The sequence below is a fragment of the Arabidopsis lyrata genome, assembly GCF_000004255.2.
Source record: "Arabidopsis lyrata subsp. lyrata unplaced genomic scaffold ARALYscaffold_7, whole genome shotgun sequence".
NCBI classification, from domain to species: domain Eukaryota; kingdom Viridiplantae; phylum Streptophyta; class Magnoliopsida; order Brassicales; family Brassicaceae; genus Arabidopsis; species Arabidopsis lyrata.
In genome coordinates, this window is record NW_003302549.1 from 9300244 (window position 1) to 9316538 (window position 16295).

General features: G+C 36.7%; 4 protein-coding genes across 5 annotated transcripts; 3 read left to right on the top strand and 1 right to left on the bottom strand.

The window, feature by feature from the left end:
- Positions 1-133: 133 nt before the first annotated feature.
- On the bottom strand, positions 134-826 carry LOC110226189 (ER membrane protein complex subunit 8/9 homolog). The gene is made up of 2 exons (XM_021016921.1): positions 813-826; positions 134-434 (listed from the first exon to the last, which is right to left on the bottom strand). Exons 1-2 carry the CDS (start codon positions 824-826, stop codon positions 194-196), a joined length of 255 nt encoding a protein of 84 aa, XP_020872580.1. The 3' UTR covers positions 134-193.
- A 1221-nt stretch (positions 827-2047) lies between these two features.
- On the top strand, positions 2048-3508 carry LOC110226190 (zinc finger MYM-type protein 1-like). Its single transcript, XM_021016922.1, has one exon. The coding sequence runs from the start codon at positions 2048-2050 to the stop codon at positions 3506-3508; it is 1461 nt and encodes a 486-aa protein (XP_020872581.1).
- Positions 3509-6175: 2667 nt separating this feature from the next.
- LOC9303920 (lysine-specific demethylase JMJ25) lies at positions 6176-10941 on the top strand. Of its 2 annotated transcripts, none has more exons than XM_021017604.1 (12): positions 6176-7095; positions 7168-7313; positions 7734-7839; positions 7941-8073; positions 8186-8249; positions 8348-8951; positions 9049-9378; positions 9551-9973; positions 10066-10141; positions 10240-10325; positions 10418-10537; positions 10624-10941. In XM_021017604.1, exons 1-12 carry the CDS (start codon positions 6466-6468, stop codon positions 10720-10722), a joined length of 2817 nt encoding a protein of 938 aa, XP_020873263.1. In that variant the 5' UTR covers positions 6176-6465; the 3' UTR covers positions 10723-10941. The 2 variants fall into 2 exon arrangements, with proteins under 2 accessions (XP_020873263.1, XP_002867848.1); XM_002867802.2 differs by having other exon boundaries at positions 10069-10141.
- Positions 10942-13063: 2122 nt separating this feature from the next.
- LOC9305961 (cysteine-rich receptor-like protein kinase 29) lies at positions 13064-16287 on the top strand. The gene is made up of 7 exons (XM_002867803.2): positions 13064-14430; positions 14527-14655; positions 14742-14896; positions 14981-15191; positions 15271-15514; positions 15590-15746; positions 15841-16287. Exons 1-7 carry the CDS (start codon positions 13593-13595, stop codon positions 16144-16146), a joined length of 2040 nt encoding a protein of 679 aa, XP_002867849.1. The 5' UTR covers positions 13064-13592; the 3' UTR covers positions 16147-16287.
- Positions 16288-16295: the final 8 nt, after the last annotated feature.

Sequence of the window (16295 nt, forward strand, 5' to 3'; positions counted from 1 at the left end):
GGTTGTGTGTTTTAAAAATTAAAGGTTATGGTGCTGTGTTTTAAAGGCAAATTATGGCTTTGTTAGACACCTCACAATCAATGCCACACTAAATACTAACTTAATTTAACCTACCAAGCAATCATCACAGTTTTACAGTTTTAAATGCTATAAGAACTAGCATTTGACGTTTACCTACAAAAGCATTTGACGTTTATATAACTATGACACTTCTATTTATATCAACCAAGAAGCATTTATCACAATGAATAACAGTAAAGCTTTGAAAGTAAAGGATAAGACATTTAATTACCAAGAGAATTGGTGCCTGAGGAAAATAACGAGAAATGAGATCACCAATGTTTTTAGCCACACCACAGAGCTCAACATCATCAAACCTCTCGTTTGCATGAAAGTATCCAAGAATACTTAAACCTTGAGCCACATAATGCTCCTCTATCTACCACAAGAAAACATATACCTGAATCCGTAAGTTTTTGTTTAAAGGATATAGGTACAAACAATGCTACAGAACAAACACATAAAGATCTGAAATTTCTATGTTAATATAGAAACAACAATAAGACTTCACTGAGAATCAAGCAAACATATAGAAAACTAAGAACAAGCTAATAACAACATATGCAGCTCAAGCTTAGTACACGAACTAAAAATTTCCAGAATTCGTAATTCAATATACATACCAATGCAATCAGATCATAATCTCTTTCAAAATTCAATTTCAAAGCTCATAAAATCAAATTGAAGAAGAAGAGATACGAACCATGATGAGGGTTTCGATTTGGTTCGAAGAATCGATTTGGGGAACAAACTCCAGCTCGATCATCATCCCGTGGTTGAATCTGTCATGATTTCATGAACAAATCACTAGATCGACGTTTGGGAAGCAATTGACTTTGGAGTCTCTGTCGGCGAACACGAAGAAATGAGAGATAAGAAGAAAAAAATTAAAACGCGTGTGTTTTTTTTTTTTTTTTGGTTTAGTCAAAAAGTTTACCCAATAAACTGAAGCCACGTATGAGTTTCTATTGGATCGCAAAAATCCTAATTTTAGGAACGTTCCTAAATAGATTGTTCTGTTTTTCTTTCATCTGAGCCCATTTTATCTTAGAAACCCAACATAGAAACCCACTAAAAACCCTTGCTGGACTTGGTCTAACAATTAATTTGAACTTTTTGGTCAATGTAGATCATACGTACCACCCAATTTTAATCATATCAAGATCTAAGTCGGGTTTGAAAATTATGAGATATTTTATTACATATCCGCTAGTCCAAAATTTCCCAAAAGCTAGTTATTAAGTGCGAATTATTGTCGCCAAAAAAATGGACTACTGGACTTGGACACAGGCCCGGCCCAGAGGACAAGCCTCTGAAGCAACTGATTCGGGCCACAAAGTTTTGAGGGCCTTTTCAAAATTTTTTTTTGTTTATATATAGATATAATCTGAATTGTTCTCTAAGGCCTTCTAAAGAAATATTGTGGGCCTTTCCTATTCAACTAGAGACATAAAAGCTCAAGTAAAAAAAAAACCTGAAATCTAGAGTAAAAAAAAAAAACGACGGTAGAGTTTCTTGTTTCTTCTTTGACAGGATACCTTCTTACTGCTTCTTACTGTTACTGCTGCATATATGTGAGTTTTTCTTACAAGTGAAAATCATAGGGTTTGAGGTTAATTGTTAGTTTTGCTTTCAAATTTGTTGTTTTTTCCTTTCGTTTTTGTCAAATTAGTAAAATAGAGATGCAAATCTAATGATTTGTCAAATTCCAATTTTAAATGGATCGATTATTATTCTTTAGCTTTGTTAAGCTATGAGACAAACACCGAAACACTTCCAACAAATTTCAAATCCGTTTGTATTAAAAAATTGTCAAAGTTCAAAGTCTTATATAGTCTATTCGCATTACCTTAGTCACAGGATTCAAAATGAGTTGATTGGAATGCTTGCTATGGAAATCAAAGTTATGATCATCAAGAAGATTCATGAGTCAAAGTATTTCTCTATTATTTTAGATTGTACTCCGGATATTAGTCACAAAGAACAAATGACTTTGGTTATCCGATGTGTGGATGTCTCTACAATGTCAACTAAGATTGAAGAGTTCTTTTTGACATTTTTGATTGTCAAGGATAAATCTGGAGAAGGACTGTTTTCTTCTCTACAAGATGCATTACTTGAACTAGAGTTAGACATTGATGATGTGAGAGGGCAAGGATATGATAATGGAGCTAATATGAAAGGAAAGAATAAAGGAGTTCAAAAGAGGTTGCTAGAAGTTAATCCAAGAGCCTTCTTCACGCCATGTGGGTGTCACAGTCTTAATCTTGTGCTATGTGATATAGCATCTTCTTCTCCAAAAGCTGTGTCTTTCTTTGGAATTGTTCAAAGAATATATTGCTTGTTTGCCTCTTCAACAAATAGGTGGGATATATTGACAGAGGTGGTTGGAGGACTAACCCTTAAAGCTTTATCTCAGACACGTTGGGAAAGTCATGTTGAAAGTGTCAAAGCGATACGGTTTCAAGCCCCGGAAGTAAGAGAAGCTTTACTTACCTTGGCTGAAAGTACTGACGACCCGGGAACAAGAAGCGATGCTGAATCTCTTGCTCTAAGTGAAACACATGGGATTGGCGGTTTTGAGTTCTTATTTGGTATGGTTATATGGTATGACCTTCTCTCTGTTGTTAATACAGTAAGCAAGAGTCTACAATCAGAAAATATTGATATTGATGCTGCGATTCACCAATTGAAAGGACTTGTGTCATATTTTAAGAAATATCGAGAGACAGGTTTTGAGGAAGCAAAGTCTAAAGCTAGACAAATTGCAGCTGAAATGGAGATTGAAGCTACATTTCCTGTGAACACAAAGCGTATCATTAGAAGAAAGAAGCACTATGATGAGGACAGAGAAGTAGTTAGTGCAAACGTAGTCTTGTCACCGGAGGAGAGATTCAGAATTGACTACTTCAACACACTCATTGATCAAGCTCTAGTTTCTCTTGAGTCAAGGTTTGAACAATTCCAAAGGTATGAACAGACTTTTGGATTTCTATTTGACTTAAAGAAACTAAAGTTATCAACTGATGATATTTTGAGGAAATCATGTGTGAACCTAGAGGCTGCTTTAAAGAATGGTATGGATTATGACATAGTTGGTGATGATTTGTTTCTTGAACTAAAAGTTCTCCGGGAAGTAATACCAAAGGAAGTTCAAAAACCTATTGAAGTGCTTGATTTTTTGAAGAGAATGCAAGGTTGTTATCCAAACACAGAAATTGCTTATCGCATCTTGTTGACCATTCCGGTATCGGTTGCTACGGCGGAAAGAAGTTTCTCGAAGTTGAAGTTGATAAAAAATTATTTGCGGTCTACCATGTCACAAGAGAGATTGAATGGGTTGGCTTTGCTTTCAATTGAGACATCTATGGTTGAAAAACTCGACTACGTGAGTTTGATGAATGATTTCGCAAACAAAAACGGAAGTAGAGCCAAATTTCGCGAATAAGAATGTAACTCTTCTTTTGTGGTTTTTTTGAACTTTTTTGGAATTTGTAAACGGTTTAGTATGTTATGAAAAGGGCATGTTTATTAAGATGTGCGTAGGGCACTTAAAAACGTCGGGCCGGCACTGCTTGGACAGTTAATTATTGTCATCCGTACGGTCAGAAGCTTCTATAACACATGTGGTTGTTACAATGGTCAACGGCTTCGTATTCCATACGTCATTTATACATCAAAATGGATTAATGTCCACTTTTTCTCACTAAAAGGAAAAAATGTGAAACATAATAATGAAAAATGGCATTACAGAAATTAATAGCCAGTGGAGAGACTAATATATAAAATAAATTGGAAGACGAAATATAATTGACATCAAACAATTTTAGAGTTAATGATTTCTAATTACAAAGTTAATTTAGTCTTTACCTAAGCTAACTAAATTGAATTTAAGTTGGTAAATATTATTAGTAGTTTGTTAAACAGAAGATTATTAATTTATTTAAAAAATCTATCAAGAAGTGCAAAAAAATGCGAACACGGCTACTTTTTGTGAACTGGATTGAGTATTACATAAAAATGCTTGTCGAGATTTAACTTGATTTTGTTAAAGTCAAACACAAAGAAGCAGTATCCAATCATTCATGGTTGACGTATATACTAATAATATTAATTGGAAAGTGGAAATAGTTTCCTTATAAGAAAAGCAATACAAACAAAAACTATATATCAAAACCTTTATTAAAGAAAACAAGAACTTAGTTTTTTTTTCTGAAGTATAATTTATAGACCAATTTAGTCAGCCGTCCAAAAGAAAAAAAATATATCAGATGATGTCAATTTTCAAAAGTTAAGATAAGAGGCCCTAAAGTGGATATGCGTCTTTTGCAGGCATATTGTGAGCATTCTAATGGTTTCATACTTGGTGTAATCAATGTGATTTGAGTTTGATAAAAAGTATTTGCATTAGAAAATATTATTATTATTATTATTATTTTTTTTCATCATTAGAAAATAGTATTATATCCGAACCAACTAATGGTAGCTAGTATAGTGGTGAATTAATACTGTGGATTTTAGACCAAGTTTCAACTTCCGCTAGACATATCATTTTAGTTTTCATGCGGGATTTGACATGTTGATCGTATATTCAAAAGATAAAATGAGTTTAATTTGGGATTCTCTACTTATCAAAACGAAAAAAAACTAGCTAGTAGCTAGATATTATTCTTACGACATTGGTCTGCAATGAACGAAATAAAATGGGAGAATAGATACAAATCATGTTGTATTGGGTTAGATTATGCTACTCTTTTACAACAAGGGGATTCTAAATCCAAAGCAGCTATATCTTAATTTTTGGAGTCTACAAGACTGCAGTTACTATGTAAATTAATTATTAAAAGATAGCGAGTATCGAAAGATTAAAGAAAAAGCTGAGGATGATGCAAATTTGCAAAACAGAGGGAATCTATGTGTATATTGGATCTAAACCCCATTAATTAATTTGGATATAACTATTCCACGTTTATGCCTAATTATTTGTGTCGATACTATGATTCATAGTTTGCAGCTTTAACCTTTGTATTTTAATCAACTATCACATATTAATGAATGCGTATTTACCAAAAATTTGAGCGTGGTACATACAGAACCGTTGTCTATCATGAAAGTAATGCTTGTTAAACTGTTTATCATGAATTGTTGTGGTGCTGGTAAAATTATTTATTGTGAAAGTGTGTTTGGAACCATTCGTTTTGAAACACTGTTGAAAAAGAGCTTCGCTATTTGTCTACTTGAATTCGTTTATTTCAGCCTTGGATTCTTCTTGTAAGGTTGGTGGTGGTCTTTTGTATGTTTCTCTGTTGGCAACCAAGTGTTCTTGTGATGGCCTTTTTAAAAAAATGGGCCTGTAGAAAAAGAGCTTAGCTAGTAGAAAAATTTACATTTGAGAAGAAGATTCCTCCGACCAAAAAGTCATTGTATATGTTTATCTTGTTATAGAGTAATTGACAATAGTGGAAACTCACACAAAGTTGGTAATTGATGTCAAGTACACGGACAGAATCCAAGTACAAGTGCCATGGCCATCGACTTTTATTTATTTATTTTAAAATGCTTTCGATGAAAAGCTTAAACTTTGCTGCCATGCCAACAAAGTAGGACAACAAAAGTTAAAACGCCAAACAATTTGGAGCCCAAAAATACAACTTCGTAAAGTTTTAATGGTATTAAATCCAATAAGAGTACTATTCTTCAACTCAAAACATGAAAAGCCCATCAAAAGCCATTACAAATAGAAGTACAAAACTTATGATATTAAATCCAACAGAAGTACTACTATTCAACGCAAAACTTAAAAATGGTCTCTTTAGAGTTTCAAAAATTCTAGAAAAGAAAATCATCGAAACTTTGACGAGATGATACTTAAAGATAGCAACTATAAGTGAAGTGATATGTATACAGTTTCTATTTTCCTATATGACAAATGTGTAAATATGAGGATGTTTAGAAAATCTGACAAATGATTTAGTATGCCTTATCAAAATTAATTATTACTTACTAATAGTATAAAGGTAAAACGAAACTAAATTTGGGTGAAAAAATCTTAAACGACAACTAAAACGAAACGGAAAGAGTAGCAAATTAGGGATGTATTAAAAAAAAAAACAAAAGAAAAAAAAGACCAGAGGGGGAGGTAACTGAAAAACTGAAGATCCTCTCGATATTTGCGATCTTTTACGTTACCAAAACAAGACTCTCGTTCTCCACGTAATTACAACTTTGCCACTTCCTTCTCTCTGCAAATAAAAGACTTCCCTTTTTGCCTTTCTCTCTCTATAAACTTCTCATTCTCTCTATCACTAGAACGCCGTTCTTCTTCTCTGGGTTCAGATCACTAGCTCCGAGAGATTCCACCGGAATTTCTCACCCTAATTCACACAATTTTCGAGTCTTTCGATAATGTCGGAGAACGAAATTGTCCCGGACGAGTTTCGTTGCAACCGCTCCGATGGTAAGCAATGGCGGTGCAAGAGACGAGCTTTAGAGGGCAAAAAGATGTGCGAGGCTCATCACTCGCAGCAATCTCTAAAGAGAAGTAAGAAGAAAGTTCCAGAGTCTTCGAAGCTTGTCAGATCAAGAAGAGGAGGAGATGAAGCGACGTCTTCAGCGATCGAGCCAAACGAAAGCAGTATTAGGGCTAAAAGATTGGGGAAATCGAAGAGGAAGCGAGTGATGGGTGAAGCAGAGGCTATGGATGAAGCAGTGAAGAAGATGAAGTTGAAGAGAGGAGATTTGCAGTTGGATTTGATAAGGATGGTGTTGAAGAGAGAAGTTGAGAAGAGGACGAGATTACCAGATACGAAGAAGAAGAAGAAGAAGGAGAATAATAATGGAGGGTTTGGTGAATTTGTTGGAGAAGAGTTAACAAGGGTTCTTCCTAATGGTATTATGGCAATTTCACCACCTTCTCCGACTACAAGTAATGTGTCTTCTCCTTGTGATGTTAAAGTTGGGGAAGAGCCAATTTCGATGACTAAAAGAAGATTTAGGTCGAAGAACATTGAACCTCTGCCTGTTGGGAAAATGCAGGTAACTGAAAGGTTGAATTTTAACACTTTGTGTAGTTTCTTTATTTACTCTTTTTGTGTGATTGTTGTCAAGGTGGTTCCTTTCAAGGGGAATTTGGTTAATGGAAGGAAAGAGAAGAGGAAGAGGTGTCATTGGTGTGGAACCAGAGGATTTGGGGATTTGATTAGTTGTTTGAGTTGTGAAAGAGAGTTCTTTTGCATAGATTGTATCGAGAAAAGGTATCGTCGGTTATGTTTGCTTTTACTTATGTTGTTTGCATCTCTGGATTTTTTTGCTGATGGATAGTCTCTTTAGAATTTAAGCATCTGTATCTAGTTGACTGATTGCATGAAGAGGATAGTTATAATAAGATTCAATAGTTTTGTAGACCTAAGACATCTTGAGGCTTATTCATTCACCTATATAATTGCAATATTTCTTCTGTTTTATGTGCATTCAGACTTCTTCGATAATAAGTGGCGTAAATGTTAGGATGTAACATGAGATACTCTTTCCTGCAGTTTTCTGCTTCAATAACTTCACTTGAGATTGGTTCTGGAATTTCTTTGTTTCTAATTTTGTTATTAAGCTGTCTGGTTTTGATCTACTAATTGGTTAGAAGCAGTCATCAAACTGATTTTTGGCTTGGAATAAATTAGGAACAAGGGATCGAAAGAAGAAGTTGAGAAAAAATGTCCTGTATGCCGTGGATCATGTAGGTGCAAAGTTTGCTCAGTCACTAATTCTGGAGTCACTGAATGTAAGGTCTGACTATCTGATAATTCTTTGGCTTTAAAATTTGACATGTCTTTTCCTCTTCAGATATGTTGTAACATGAACTGGTTTACTTCTATACTATGTTTCAGGATTCTCAGAGTGTCAGGAGTGATATTGACAGGGTCTTGCATCTACATTATGCGGTGTGCATGCTACTTCCAGTACTAAAAGAAATCAATGCAGACCACAAAGTGGAGGTGAAAATTGACGCAGAAAAGAAAGGTGTTTAATAGTTTGATAAATTTTCTTTACTGATCTTTATATGATAAGATGCTTCCGTTCTGCTAAGTTAAAATCACTCATATCTTTTGATTCTTTTTCACATTTGTGATAGAGGGAAATCCAGCTAAACCTCAACTCCAAAGCTCTGATTTAACTTCTGATGATCGACAGCTCTGGTTCCCACTCTGCTACCTTATTCTCTTCTACTGTTAACTTATGTAAATCTGCTTTTGAGTTTTTCTCTGACAAATTCTTTGAATATTTGTTTGAGTAGCAATGGTCGTGGCTCTGGCATTGTGGATTTGCAAAGAAGGTGCACACGCAGTTCCTCTGTTCTCAGGCTAAGTTCTGACCAAGATCAGAGTCAAGAGAGCTTATCTAGAAAGGCTGGATCGATTAAATGCTCAAATGGTTTAAAATCTCTAACAGTGTGTAAGCGGAAAGAAGTCAAAGGGTGCAGCAATAACCTTTCTTTGAGTCTATTCCCTCTGGAGTTGACAAGCAAGTTAGAGATCAGTGCAGAGGAAGTAGTCAGTTGCTATGAGTTGCCTGAAATCTTAGATAAATTTTCGGGATGTCCGTTTTGTATTGGAATTGAAACGCAATCTAGTAGTAGCGACAGCCATTTGAAAGAAGCATCCAAGAGAAGAGAAGACGGAACTGGTAACTTTTTATACTACCCCACAGTGATGGATTTTCATCAAAACAATCTCGAACACTTTCAGACACACTGGAGTAAAGGCCATCCTGTAATAGTTCGTAGTGTGTTAAAAAGAGGTTCAAGGCTTAATTGGGATCCAGTAGCCATGTTCTGTTGCTATCTTATGAACAGAAACAGCAAAACCGGTAATAGTAGTGATTGTATGGATTGGTTTGAGGTTAGTGTCTTGTGTTCTGTGATGTTACTGGTGCTTATCTTTCTGGATTTGAATACCCTTTGGTCTCTTAATTGGTCTGTTTCTTATTCAATGACAGGTAGAAATTGGTGTAAAGCAATTTTTTTTGGGGTCTTTGAGAGGAAAGGCTGAGACTAACACTTGTCAAGAAAGGCTGAAGCTGGAGGGATGGCTTTCATCTTCGTTGTTTAAAGAACAGTTCCCAAATCATTATGCTGAAATACTGAATATTTTACCAATTTCCCATTACATGGATCCAAAGCGCGGTCTACTAAATATTGCAGCCAGCCTACCTGACACTGTACAAACACCCGATTTTGGTCCATGCCTCAATATTTCATACAGGAGTGGTGAAGAATTTGCACACCCTGATTCTGTGAAGAAGTTAGGTTTCGAAACTTGTGACATGGTAAGTTTTCTTAATCCTTCCATTCTATTTCACAATTTCCTAGCTTTACAAATTGAAGATCTACTCTGATTGTTAGCTAGAGAAGTAAAACTGTGGTCAGCTAAATTTCCTTTGACGTTTCAACTTTTCAGATCTACTTATATTTTTCTCAACCTTTTGATTTGCTCTGCAGGTTGATATCTTGTTATATGTCACAGAAACACCTGTATCCACAAAACAGATTTGTAGGATAAGAAAGCTAATGAAAAATATCGGAAGAGTAAGATCTAAAAACCCAGAAAAGGGGAGGGAGAGCAGATTTGATAAGGGAAAGAAACGAGATAGGTCTGAAGCATATGCTCAGAGAGATTGGTTGGATGACTATCCCAGTTCTGATTCAGAATCGTCACAACACTGTTTAGGCGCTAAATGCAGAGGCAGTGAGTTTGAGGGAGACGAAAGAGAAAGTTGCAACGACTCTTGTGAAGAAGAAAGCCTAAGCAATTCTTATGGTGCCCAGTGGGATGTATTCCAGAAACAAGATGTTTATAAACTTCTTGAGTATATTAAGAACCACTCTCTCGAGCTAGAACCCATGGATTCCAGCAAAAAAGAAGTAAGTTTTGGGTTGATGGTTCAAACGCTTCTACAAAAGATCAATAGTTGATGTTCCCATGTATATTAACTCATACGTATCATTTATTTTAGCAGGTGAGTCATCCATTACTTGAGCAGAGTTACTATCTTGACGAGTATCACAAAGCAAGGCTTAAGGAAGAATTTGGTAAGTATCATATCCTCATTTCTTCTAGTTTGTATCTTACCATTTCAATATGTCTGTGAAGCATACTCAGTTTCATGCTGCTTATTTTGTTTGTTTAGACATTGAACCATGGAGTTTTGATCAATGTGTTGGGGAAGCAGTCATCGTCCCTGCTGGATGTCCATACCAAAATAGAAAGAATAAGGTATTACTTTTAGCACCCAACACACTCTTTCCTTCTTTTGCAACCACAAAGTTATTAATCGTTATAACATAAATTTTGCATATGTTTGCTAGTCTTGTGTAAATGCTGTTCTGAAGTTTCTGTCACCTGAGCACGTTTCCGAATCTATTAAACGAGTGGAAGAGCTCAATCAACTTCCTCAGCGCGTCAAAACGAAAGCAAATAAGATTGAGGTAAGTTCCCATAGTTTAAAAGTTAAAACAAGGTTGAGTAAGAAAGGAGTTGTCTTTATGTAAAAATATATTGTTGCAATATCCAGGTGAAGAAAATGGCGATTCATAAAATCAGCGAAGCTGTAAAGGAAATCCGGGAGCTCACATCTTCGGATTCAACTGGTGCATCGAGATTATATAACTAGAGCTAGAGGTACCAATCTTGATTCTTGACCATTGATAATTAGCCTATTCTTCTGGGAAAGATTCAGCTGTTGAGTTACAGTTTCAAGGAGTAGTAGAATGTAAAAATATATAGAAATAAAGAAACAAGAGCAAAGAGAAAAGAAAAGGATTGTTGTTGGATGATGAATACTAAAGAAGCATTGATATTAAATTTGATAATGGAAAATATCTTGACTGTACAAAAGTTAGTAACTATTTACATATGTTGGCTTTGTTATTATTGACAAAATCTAATGATCATATATACACAATTTAGTTACAAATTTACTCGTTTGGGCTCATTTTGTTCTAAGAACAATCTTACCTTTTGCATCGTCATGCATAATTGGTAGAACTATCTCTGGAGGCCGAACCCTCCAGACTTTAGGATCCTGAAACTGATGTCCTAACTTAGCCAGTTTATCAGCGACTCGATTCCCTTCTCTGTAAACATGGCTCAACACGCAGTTGCTCAGCTCAGGCATAACCACATTGATGTAATTTACATGCTTATTTGTCCTTTCACATCTCAGTCTCCCTCTCTTGGAGATGATATCCATTATGATCTTGGCATCTCCTTCGAGCCATATATCCGTCCACCCGTTCTCTAGAACCAGTTCGAGCCCTCTTTTGAGGGCTGCGAATTCTGCCATGGTGCTTGTGGCTTCCCCTATAGATTCTGAGTATCCAAGAAGGAACTCAGCTTTGTGGTTCCTGAATATCCCACCAATGCTGGCTTGTCCTTCTCTTCCTCTGGATCCGTCAAAGTTTAGCTTTATCCATCCAATTTGGGGTTTCTTCCACACAACTTTGACAGGCTGTTTATGGTAGTTTCGGATTAACAATAAGGTAGCCCGGGATTGCAGCGACCCTTGGAATCTAGCCATCTTTGTGAAAGCTAACATTGAGTTTAAACTTTTTGATAGCTAGAGTCTTTTTGGTCGTAAAAAAATGGTGGACTCGGATTTCTTTTGGCTCTAGTAGTTATACGAAGAATAGGCAAGGGTTTGTTAGGGGAATGATCCTTGCAAGGAAAGCAAAGAATGATCCTTAATTGAAATGAAAGGGAAGGAACATTTAGTAAGCATTGTTAAATGAGGAATGTTTTCAAGAATGCTTCTGTTCAATGGAGATTTGAAGTAGAAGAAGTCTTTTTCTTTTTTTTTTGGACAAGAAGTAGAATAAGTCATAGAAGTTTTTTTTAAAAAACCTGAAACAGCTATGACTACTTTTGTCTTATCCCTAAAAATACTGAGCGTTGCTCCTCAATCTCAGGAGGATCTCTCTCTTTCTCTCCCTCTCTCTTGAAACTTGCAAGCAAAGAAGGAATGAGAAACAGAGTTACCCACAATTTTCGGAAACATAAATTCTCTTGTACATGAAAGTTATGATTTCTTTTAGTTCTGTTTACAAAGTAAGATTCATTAATCATAACACATCAAAACAACTAGAGCCCATTCTGCTCCTAATCATTCAGCAACGATCGGAAACGAGTCTTTATGGTCCTAACAAACAGAGCGATCCCATTCCGAGAACACAGACATTGCTTGATATACTATCTCTGTTTCTGTCTTGATATGAAACTAACTCAGCGATCATTATTTGTTGGTTTAATGCAAAAAATACATCAAATCTTGATTCTTATCTTGTGGATCAGTTATTGGACAAGCAAACATGAAGATTAAGATCAGTTATTGGAGAAACAAACCGATGGTGTTCTACGCCCAAACCAAACCGGAAAATCCCAAAGTTTGGTTTACACAACTCGGAACCTAAATTAAAAGGATCCTAAAACCAGACAAGTAAATTAGCGAACCGAACCGAACCATTTACACTGGTAATACCTGTTACGTCGTCGTATTGATCTTCCCTCCTACATCTCAAATCAGTTTCCTGTGTGTTCCGTTCGACAATGGTTTCGACCTCTCTGTTGAGCTGATTGAATCTTGAGAATTCGTACAAGTTTCCGGAGTCATAGGGCTCTCAATTTTCATTAATTGATGGTACTATCTTGCCCTACCTCAGATTATTCTCTCTGTTATTTTACTCCTCTGGAACCACGGGAACAACAAACAAAGGCGTCGAATTGGCTCACTGGAGCTTCATTACATCGTCTTTAATGGCGTCGAAGGGGATCACGAACTCATCGGAGAGATGCAAGCGTGTTTATTTAGCTTCAAATTCGGGATGATGAGGTTTCCAAGGCGAGATGTGAGCTCGAGGCTGTATACTAAAGAACATCAGAGTTGCTCATCTCTGGGCTGTTTCCTCCTGTTTTACGTTGCTGCTATTTCCAAGCAAAGGGTTTTGAAAAAGTATGATCTTTCTTCATTATATAGTGCATGTGGTTATGTTCCTTTGCTGAAAGTTATAACATTTTTTCATGGTTTCTGGTTTGCAATTCGAAGGTTTATTAACCATTAAGTATGGGATCTTCTTAAGTAGCTTATTTACCATTAATGGAAGATTTGTTTTAGTTCCAGTTCATATTGGTACTTGACAGGAAAGAAGTGGGCAATAAACACTCGTTATTTAAATAAACCTTTTCACACACCGTTGACCTGATTCGTTGCACCAACTCGTAAATTTATATTGCAATTTTGTGAATCTATTCTCATCATGCAGGACCCAACAACCTCACAAAGTCTGTCCACTTGTGTCTGCTAATGAGTTTTATAATTGTTTTTGATCAGCAACTTGTGTTCTTTGGGCTGTGAACTAGTTTAAAGAACACACGGCTTTTTTTTCAAGATCTTGGGGTCAAATTACAACAACCTTTACCATATCTAGGCTCATTACACACTGGGGTTTTCTCATAGATTACAGAAGCAGAACAAAGCTTCAAGCTTTCATGGAACATGTCAGAGTTATCTTCTTCTTCTTTGCTTGTTTCCTAACGCTTGTTCCATTTCATGCCTTTGCTCAGGTAGATTCCTATGAGTTTGATCCAGATTTCAACTGTGTTGATCGTGGCAACTTCACGGCGAACAGCATTTTTGCCGGGAATCTCAACCGACTTGTCTCCTCTCTCTCCTCACTCAAATCCAAAGCTTATGGCTTCTACAACCTCTCTTCTGGAGACTCATCTGGAGAAAGAGCTTATGCAATTGGTTTGTGTAGAAGAGAAGTCAAAAGAGATGATTGTCTCAGCTGTATTCAAACAGCTGCAAGAAACCTCACCGAGCAGTGTTCACGGTCAAAGCAAGCTGTTGTGTGGTACACACACTGCATGTTTCGTTACTCAAACAGGACAATCTATGGAAGAAAAGAAACGAATCCGACTAAGGCTTTTATTGCTGGTGAAGAGATATCAGCAAACAGAGATGACTTTGAGCGTCTGCAGAGAGGACTATTGGACAGACTCAAAGGAATTGCGGCGGCTGGTGGGCCTAATAGGAAATACGCTCAAGGGAACGGTTCAGCTTCGGGGGGGTACCGGAGATTCTATGGAACTGTGCAATGTACGCCGGATTTGTCTGAACAGGATTGTAATGATTGTCTAGTTTTTGGGTTTGAGAATATCCCAAGTTGTTGTGATGCTGAGATTGGTCTTCGGTGGTTTTCTCCTAGTTGTAACTTCCGGTTTGAGACGTGGCGATTCTATGAGTTTGATGCCGACCTAGAGCCAGATCCACCTGCAATTCAGCCTGCTGATTCACCACCATCAGCTGCAAGAACTGAGAGGACAGGTACATAGAAATGTTTGAATGTTTCTCTCGTGTGTGTTACTGCAGGCAGAATATGTGTTTGTTTCTAAGATTAAGACAGTGAATGTTTTATTGCAGGAAAGGGCAAAGGTGGATCGAAAGTCATTATCGCGATAGTCATCCCGATAGTTCTTGTTGCGTTACTCGCAATTTGCCTATGCTTGGTCTTGAAGTGGAGGAAGAACAAGTCTGGAGATAGAAACAAAGGTAACACAGTGTTCTTCTTCTTGTAATCGTTATCTTGTTACTAACGGATTAACTATAATTCTGATAACTACTATCTGCGTATTTAGTTCTTGGGAAATCACCTTTGTCGGGATCAATTGCCGAGGATGAGTTCTCGAACACAGAATCACTCTTAGTTCAATTTGAAACTCTAAAGACAGCAACAGATAACTTTTCTTCAGAAAACGAACTTGGACGTGGTGGGTTTGGTTCAGTTTATAAGGTAAGCTTCTTCGACCAAACCTCTTACCGGTAACTTCGGTTTATTTATTTGAGAGATTTATAAACTTGGGATTATGTATCTCAGGGTGTGTTCCCTCATGGGCAAGAAATCGCGGTGAAGAGATTATCGGGTAATTCTGGACAAGGAGACAACGAGTTCAAAAACGAAATATTACTACTTGCGAAGCTTCAACATAGGAACCTGGTTAGGCTTATAGGTTTCTGCATACAAGGACAAGAAAGAATCCTTGTCTATGAGTTCATCAAGAATGCTAGTCTTGACCAGTTTATCTTCGGTAAATCTTTTTCGGGCTTTTACTTTATCTGATCCTACCATTCTTCTTCCGCTCTGTGTTGATTATTGCGCCGTTGCAGATACTGAGAAGCGTCAACTTTTGGATTGGGTGGTGCGATACAAAATGATCGGAGGAATTGCTAGAGGACTTCTTTATCTTCATGAAGACTCTCGTTTCCGGATAATTCACCGTGATCTTAAAGCTAGCAACATTCTTTTGGACCAAGAAATGAATCTGAAAATCGCAGATTTTGGATTAGCTAAACTCTTTGACACAGGCCAAACCATGACACATCGATTCACAAGCAGGATTGCAGGAACTTAGTAAGTAAATTCATTTAACTAACTTATAGAATCCAAGAAACACCGGTATAAACCAGTTATCATTTCAATTTTTAGCGGATATATGGCTCCGGAATACGCAATGCATGGACAGTTCTCTGTGAAAACAGATGTTTTCAGCTTTGGTGTATTAGTCATTGAGATCATTACAGGTAAAAGAAACAACAATGGTGGATCTAATGGTGACGAAGATGCAGAAGATCTTCTTAGTTGGGTAAGTACAGTATCCAAAACCAAGCCAATATTTGCAGTTTCAGTTTTGGTCATCTTGTTGATAATATTTGTAATTCTGTTTTTTGTTTTTTCAGGTGTGGAGATGTTGGAGAGAAGACACTATACTAAGCGTGATCGATCCGAGTTTGACCGCAGGATCAAGAAACGAGATGTTGAGATGCATACACATTGGTCTTTTATGCGTTCAAGAAAGTGCAGCGACTAGACCAACAATGGCAACGGTTTCTCTCATGCTCAATAGCTATTCTTTTACTCTCCCGACACCTTCAAGGCCTGCGTTTGTGTTAGAGAGTGTGATACCTTCGAATGTTTCTTCTTCAACGGAAGGGTTACAAATGTCGTCAAATGATGTCACTGTTTCTGAGTTTTCTCCTCGATAATCTGTAAATGTTTTTGATTCTTCTCTGAAAGCCTTTGAAATGGGTTTTGTTTGTGTGAATTTTTCAGGCAGCCTGGCTTGATCTTGTTGTGAATAAACACAAATCTGAAGCTGTGAGATACGTTTTTTTTTTTTTGTCTCATTGTTTCT